Source organism: Gorilla gorilla, chromosome 10 (genome assembly GCF_029281585.2).
Source record: "Gorilla gorilla gorilla isolate KB3781 chromosome 10, NHGRI_mGorGor1-v2.1_pri, whole genome shotgun sequence".
In the NCBI taxonomy this organism is placed as follows: Eukaryota; Metazoa; Chordata; class Mammalia; order Primates; family Hominidae; genus Gorilla; species Gorilla gorilla.
The window spans coordinates 94,138,759-94,146,887 of record NC_073234.2 but is presented as its reverse complement, the minus strand read 5'-3'; the positions used below and the strand labels follow the sequence as shown (position 1 = coordinate 94,146,887).

The 8,129-nt window shown below is 37.6% G+C and overlaps 1 protein-coding gene across 1 annotated transcript; it reads left to right on the top strand.

The window, feature by feature from the left end:
• Positions 1–4,179: 4,179 nt before the first annotated feature.
• On the top strand, positions 4,180–4,978 carry LOC101135135 (ras-related protein Ral-A-like). Its single transcript, XM_055356983.2, has one exon. It carries the CDS (start codon positions 4,221–4,223, stop codon positions 4,839–4,841), a length of 621 nt encoding a protein of 206 aa, XP_055212958.1. The 5' UTR covers positions 4,180–4,220; the 3' UTR covers positions 4,842–4,978.
• The last annotated feature ends 3,151 nt before the right edge of the window (positions 4,979–8,129 follow it).

Genomic DNA, 8,129 nt, shown 5'->3' with positions numbered 1-8,129 from the left:
TGAGACTGTCACCCTGAGGAGGAGACTGACACGGTAAATTCTATAAGCTTCAAGAGAAATGTAATGCAGAAAACAGAAAAGACAATGATTAAAAATAAAATAATAACTTTATAGTTTTGACTATAATAACCAATGAGGGAAAATGAAATTCAACTTCTCAGTTGCATATGAGTAACTCAAACACAGCAACTATAAATACAGTCCTTAATTTAAAAAACAATTCAAACACCATATGTTTGGTTTGTTATTTTTCTCAATTTTGTTTCTTGCTTCTGAAATGTATATAGGCTTTTCTGAAAACTTTATGTTAATTGCTAAGTAACCAGTGAAGGCAACGGAACACAATTTTTAAAATCAAGTTTCACTGAAATGTCAATATAATGTAAAAGCTCTCCCAAATCAGTTTTGAGTTATTTAAAATTAATCTCTAACATACTATGGATCATCAGCTATTGTCAAATGAATAACATTCTAATTATGCAAATCAATTTAATATAACTGAATAAAATTTTTGAAACACAAGTAATAGGTCATGAATAGGTTATATTGCAAATGTTCATTGACTATTATTGCAAAATGTAACTCACAGTACAGGCATGCCTCAGATATACTGTGGGTTGAGTTCCAGACCACTTCAATAAAGTGAGTCACAAATTTTTTGTTTTCCCAGTGCATATGAAAATGATGTTTACACTATAGTGTAGTCTAAGTGTGTAGTAGCATTATATATAAAAAATGGACATACCTTAATTTAAAAATACTAATTAAAAATACTTAATTTAAAAATATTTTAATTTAAAAATAATTTAAAAATACTAAGAAATGATAACAATCATCTAAGCCTTCAGCAAGTTGTAATCTTTGCTGGTAGAGGGTTTTGCCTCGAGGCTGATGGCTGCTGACAGATCACGATGGTGGTTGCAGAAGGCTGGGTTTCTTAAAATAAGACAACAGTGAAGTTTGCCACATCAATGGACTCCTCATTTCATGAAAATTTCTCTGTAGCATGCAATGATGTTTGGTAGCAGTTTACCCACAGCACAACTTCTTTCAACTTGGATTCAATCCTTTCAAACCCTGCCACTACTTTATCAACTAAATTTATGACTATTCTAAATACTTTGCTGTCATTTCATTTCTTTCTTTCTTTCTTTTTTTTAAAATTGAGGCAGAGTCTCGCTCTGTTGCCCAGGCTGAAGTGGAGTGGCATGATCTCAGGTCACTGCAGCCTCTGCCTCCTGAGTTCAAGTCATTATCCCACCTCAGTTTCCTGAGTAGCTGGGATTACAGGCACGCACCACCATGACTGGCTAATTTTTGTATTTTTAGTAGAGACAGGGTTTCACCATGTTGGCCAGGCTGGTCTATAACTCCTGACCTCAAGTGATCCACCTGCCACGGCCTCCCAAAGTGCTGGGAATACAGACATGAACCACCACGCCTGGCCTTTTTGTTGTCATTTCAACAATATTCACAACATCTTCACCAGAATTACATTCCGTCTCAAGAAACTACTTCCTTTGTTCATCCATAAGAAACAATGCTTCATTCATTCAAGTTTTATGAGATTGCAGCAATTAAGTAAAATCACGAACTCCTCCACTTCCAATTGTCTTGCTATAGCCACCACATCCACAATTACTTCCTTCACTGGAGTCTGAACTCCTCATGGTCATCCCTGAGGGTTGGACTCAACTTCTTTCAAATTGCTGTTAATGTTAATATTTTTATTTCCTCCCATGAATCACAAATGCATTTAATGGCATCTAAAATTGTGAATCTTTTCTAGAAGTTTATCCATCTATTTTGTCCATATACATCCATAGTGATCTATGGCAGCTCTAGCCTTACAAAATGTATTTCTTGATCCACAGACTTCAGAATAGGTATTATGTTAGCAGGAATGGAAACAGTATTAACCTCATTGTACTTCTCCTTTAGAGCTCTTGGGTGACCAAGTGCATTTTCAATGAGCAGTAATATTTAGAAAGGAATCTTTTTTCTGAGCAGTAGGTCTCAACAGTGGGCTTAAAATATTCAGCAAGCTATGCTGTAAACAGATGTGTTGTCAACCAGGCTTTGTCATTCCATTTATAGAGCACAGGCAGAGTAGATTTAGAATAATTCTCAAGGGCCCTAAGATTTTTGGAATGCTTAACGAGTACTTGAGTACTGCCTTTAAATTTGAGTCATCAGCTGCATTAGCCTGTGGCAAGAGAGTCAGCCTGTTCTTTCACACTTTGAAACCAGGTATTGACTTCTTCTCTCTAGCTATTAAAGTCCTACTTGGCATTTTTTTCCAAAGTCTGTCTCATCTGCATTAAAAATCTATTGTTTAGTTACAGCCACTTTCATCAGTTCTTTTAGGTAGATCTGGATAACTTGCTGCTGCTTCTCCATCAGCACTTGCCACTTTACCTTGTATTTGATGCTGTGGACATGGCTTCTTTTCTGAAACCTTATGAACCACCCTCTGCTAGCTTCAAACATTTTTTCTACAGGTTTTTCACCTCTCTCAGCCTTTATAAGATAGAAGAGAGTTGGGACCTTGCTCTAAATTCTGCTTTGGCAAGGAACTTTTGTGCCTGCTTTCTTCTTTTATCCAGATCACTAAACATATAAATAAATAAATAAATAAAACTTTCCCAGACAAGCAGTAAGGTTGCTGCTTCTTTTTCTTTTCTTTTCTTTTTTTTTTTTTTTTTTTTTTTTTGAGACGGAGTCTTCCTCTGTCGCCCAGCCTGGAGTGCAGTGGCTCGATCTTGGCTCACTGCAAGCTCCGCCTGCTGGGTTCACGCCATTCTCCTGTCTCAGCCTCCTGAGTAGCTAGAACTACAGGTGCCCGCCACCATGCCCAGCTAATTTTTTGTATTTTTTAGTAGAGACGGGGTTTCACCATGTTAGCCAGGATGGTCTCGATCTCCTGACCTTGTGATCCGCCTACCTCGGCCTCCCAAAGTGCTGGGATTACAGGCGTGAGCCACCGCACCCGGCCCTTTTTTTCCCCCTTTAATTAATCATGGGTTCACTGGGGTAGCACTTTTAATTTCTTTCAATAATCTTTTCTCTGCATTTACAACTTTGCCAACTGTTTGGTGCAAGAGGCCTAGCTTTTGGCCTATCTTGGCTTTTGACATGCCTTCCTGATTAAGTTGAATCATTTCTAGCTTCTGATTTAAAGGAAGATGAATAACTCTTTCCTTCACTTGAACACTTAGAAGCACTTGAAGGATTATTGCTTGGCCTTTTCAATATATTGTTTTCTGTCGGGATAAGGACTGATATCTAACTGAGATGCAAAATTTTTAAGCACAGTTGAGCACAATGACTTAGGCAGTCTCATGCAAGGTATGCTCAGTTTCTGCAAAATAATAATAAAAAAGAATATTTTTCCATTTTACTTCCTTTCTCGGTAATCAACATAGCATCCTGATTTATAGGGGAAAAGATGTGGTCAAACCCACAGGTAACTGATACAGAACTCACTTGCAAAAGCCTGCTGAAACCCAAGGGCTTTCCACCACCACCCCTGCTTCCCCAGAAGAGAATGACATGGTTTGGTTGCTTATGTCCATTATCCCATTATTTTTGTTCAACTCTTGATTGTTGCTCTATGTTAGAGGATGTGTAATAAACGGTCTTGCTGCTTACTGAGATTTGTACCTTGTAGGAGAAAAAAATAAGACAAGAGCCTAATTACTCTTTTTGTGTGATTCCAAATGCTCCAACAGGCTACTCTTGTATTTATCGTCCTTTCCATATCTCAGGATTCAACTTTTTAGGACCTTGCTACTCAAAGTGGGGTACATCAGCAGCAACATTGAGATCACCTGGCAGTTTGTTAGAAACAATGAATCTCAGATACACTTTAGACCCATGGAATAAACATCTGCATTTAATAATATATCCTAGTGAATCTCATGCACGTCAATATTTGAAAAGCACTACATTAGGAGACAGAACTATCTGGGTATGAATTCTGGTATTACCTCTTAAAAGCTTTGTGACCTTGGCCGACTGAGGATCATATTCATCATAGGTGAAATAGAAATAATAAAGACTCCTCCTTCGACTGCTCCCAGTGCGGGGCCTCGCAGGCGACGAGGGCCGAGCACCAACCAGCCAGAGCCACGCACCCGCTGCTTCCGGAGCCCTCGGGGCGGCGGACTGGCTCACGGTGCAGATTCTTCCTAACCGGTTGGTGAGAACTACAACACAAGATGGCCGCAAATAAGCCCAAGGGTCAGAATAATTTGGCCTTACACAAAGTCATCACGGTGGGCAGTACCGGTGTGGGCAAGGCAGCTCTGACTCTACAGTTCATGTACGATGAGTTTGTGGAGGACTATGAGCTTATCAAAGAAGGCACCTATCGGAAGAGAGTAGTACTGGTTGGCGAGGAAGTACAGATCGGTGTCTTAGAAACAGCTGGGCAGGAGGACTATGCTGCAATTAGGGACAACTATTTCCGAAGCAGAGAGGGGTTTCTCTGTGTCTTCTCTATTGCAGAAATGGAATCCTTTGCAGCTACAGCTGACTTCAGGGAGCAGATTTTAAGAGTAAAAGAAGATGAGAATGTTCCATTTCTACTGGTTGGTAACAAATCAGATTTAGAAGATAAAAGGCCGGTTTCTGTAAAAGAGGCAAAAAACAGAGCTGACCAGTGGACTGTTAACTATGTGGAAACATCTGCTAAAACACGAGCTAATGTTGACAAGGTATTTTTTTATTTAATGAGAGAAATTCGAGCAAAAAAGATGGAAGACAGCAAAGAAAAGAATGGAAAAAAGAAGAGGAAAAGTTCAGCCAAGAGAATCAGAGAAAGATGCTGCATTTTATAATCAAAGTCCAAATTCCTTTCTTATCTTGACCATGCTAATAAATATAACTTATAAGCATTGCCATTGAAGGCTCAATTACTGAAATTACTTTAACATTTTGGAAATTGTTGTATGTCACTAAAAGCATGAATTGGAACTGCAATAAAAGTCAAATTTACTTAAAAAAGAAATAAATGTGGCTTTACCAAGAAGCAAAGTTCAGCTTATTTCATTATTGCCTACATTTATCATTGTCCTGAATGTAGCATATGAGCTTGTGTTTCTCAGGCTGTCTTTCTTGAAATGTTAAAGAGGTGAGATGGGGGTGGGGAATGGGAGGAAAGGTGACTTTCTCTCGTGATTTTTTAATAAAGCTTAAATTTTATATCATTTTAAAATATATTGGTCTTCTATTACCTTGAAAAATGACAATTGTGAACATGATAAACGGTACCACTTTTTTTAAACCACCGTTATGCAAAATTTAGAAGAAAAAGTTATTGGTATGGTTGTTGCATGTAGTTAAACTGAGAGTAATTCATTTGTGAATCTGCTTTAATTACCTGGTGAGTAATTTAGAAAAGTGCTGTAAATGTGTACATGGAAATTTTTGAATATACCTTAATTTAGAAACTGAAAGACACCCGGTTATATCATTCTGGATGTGTTCTTGCTGACACCAGGGTTCCACTGCCCCATGTGTCGTGGTGAGAAAATATATGCCCAGCATGGAGTACTGCTTTTGTATAGAAGATCCTTGAGAAGTACCTGGCTGCTAGGACTCTGCCTAAATTTAAAATGTTGGCCATTCTGTTTCTTGAAAATAAGATTCCAGATCTCTTTGATCGCTTTTAATAAACTGCAAGGTCATTTAAAATGAAGGACCAGCATGTAGTTGTAAGAGAATTTTTGACTGCGAGGATTCAGCACCAGTTTGAATTAACTCTCTTTTTCTCTAAGATGCTGGTCCCTGGAAATCACTTTCTGCCAGTGGCGAACATGTAAGTGTTAAGTTTTTAATCTCCTGGGAGCAGGGCACAGGAAGAAAATGTCAATAATGCTAATGCATTTTGCACTGGAACACTTTGGGAAAATATTCATGCTTGCCATCTGTTCATTTCCAAGTTTGTATTCATGAAGTTACAGTTTTATATAGGAATTATTAGAAGTAAATTTTGTCTGTTTATGTTCATAATGAAGAACACTGTAGCTATATTTTCAGAAGTTAACATCAAGCAGTCAAACCGGGATACAGTGCAGAAAATATGTTTGGCACACACTGACCAAACATTAGGCTGTGTCACCATTGCGTGGTGTCCCTGCTAGAAGAATTCTAGCACGTTATTTGGGGACATAATTTCAGTGGGAAATATGCCACTGTCAGGTTTTTTTTTTCCCCTTTGCAGTGGGGCTAGGACAGTTGATTCAACAGAGTATTTTTTTCTTTTTGCTCAGTCCTACTTTCAACAGGTCAAAGATGTGTTCAGGCGGCAGTCCAGGTGATAGGTGTGTACGTAAATTTAAAAATAGGCTTTTTAGGAACTCGCTCTTTAGATAGGACATCCAGCTTCTCATGTTAAATATTTATCCTTAAAGGATTTGAGATGTACATCTTTCATATTTCTCATAGGCCGTGCCATGTGCAGAATTCGTAACCAATGTAACACTGGCCAGTGGGCCTAGCAATCTCCCTGTATACTCGTTATAGTCTTATTTAACCAGGGGTCCTAACCACTAACATTGTGACTTTGCTTTGAGACCTTTTCTCTCCTGGGTACTGAAGTGCGATGAAGCCAACTGACAAAGATGCATCATGTGTCTTAGGCTGGTGCCACTACCTGATTTGTTTATTCGCAATTTGAGCCATTTAAAAACCAATAAACTTCTTTTAAAAAAATTGAAATAATAATGTGTTTGTAGGTTTTTGTTCATACATTTTGGCATTGAAGAGTGTTTCTTCCACCTCTTTTTCTATATAACATAAAAACAGTCCTTAATGTCCTATTGGGACGTTGCACTATCCATCAAAAGACTGTATCTGACAAACTCTCTGTGCTCCATAGTCAAGCAGAGCTGAATTTCACCCCTGGCTCTGTCTCTTTCAAGATTTTTATGAAGATTAAATGACATAATTAAAGTGAAAATGTCTGGTAGTTTTTACAGAACATAATAAGAATTGAACAAAATTTATCTAATGAATATTAATTTGCTCTATAACAGTTGAGTGAAATGAGTGTTGCCTTGTTTGTTCGTCTAAAACCACCAGACTCTCACGCTAAGATCCAACTCACTGACCACAGCTTTTTGACATTCTTGAAGACATTTGTTTTCTAGAAAGCTGGCGTGGCACTGAGTCCTTAGCATATTTTGGCCATAAAGCTTTCAGGACTTAAAAAGTTGATTCCTTGGTTATCTGGCCATGCTACTTTTCTTTCTTCTTTCTTTCTCTCTTTCAACTATTTCCATCCTCATCTCTTAATTGAATCTTCTACCCTTTCAAATTTCCTGATTTCAGCTCTTAGATAAAAAACAAACTTAAAAAACGAGCTCACACTAAGAAATTTCTAGTAGAAAATAATTTTCCTATAGATAATCATACATTAAGAGTATTTCTTAATCCAAGTGAATTTTTATTTTGTGTTTATATTATTGTGACTCATTCACAAACACAATAAAATGTATATTATTTCATTTAAAAAGATTTATTGAGAGCCTGCTATGCAGCAGACACTTTTTTAGGCAACGAGGACTTAGTTCAGAAGTAGACAAAAAAATCTTGCCCTGCTGTAACAACCAGACGTCCACATACAAAACAATCAGTGTAGACACAGACATTATGCCCTTCACAAAAATTAACTCAAAATAGGTCACAGGCCTAAAACACAAGAACATAAAACTCCTGGAGGATAACATAGAAGTAAATCCAGATAACCTTGGATTTGGTGTTGACTTTTCAGATACAACACCAAAGGTACAATCCATGACAGAAATAATTGATAATCTGGGCTTCATTAAAGTTAAAAACTGCTCTGTGAAAGAAAATGGGAAGAGAATGAGAAGACAAGCCAAAGACTGGGAGGAAATATTTGCAGGCCTTACGACTATTATCCAAAACACACACACACAAAACTCTCAAAACTCAAAAAGAGAAAACAAAAAGGCTGATTTAAAAATGGGCCAATGACGTTAACAGGTATACAGATGGCAAATTCACACTTAAAATGCTCTCCACGTCACGTCATTATGGAAATGAAAATTAAAGCAGCAATGAATTATTTTTACACACCTATTAGAATGACCAAAATGAAG

What these genes read in the sequence shown, in the direction of transcription:
- LOC101135135 (XM_055356983.2), top strand. Translation starts at nt 4,221, where the DNA reads ATGGCCGCAAATAAGCCCAAGGGTCAGAATAATTTGGCCTTACACAAA.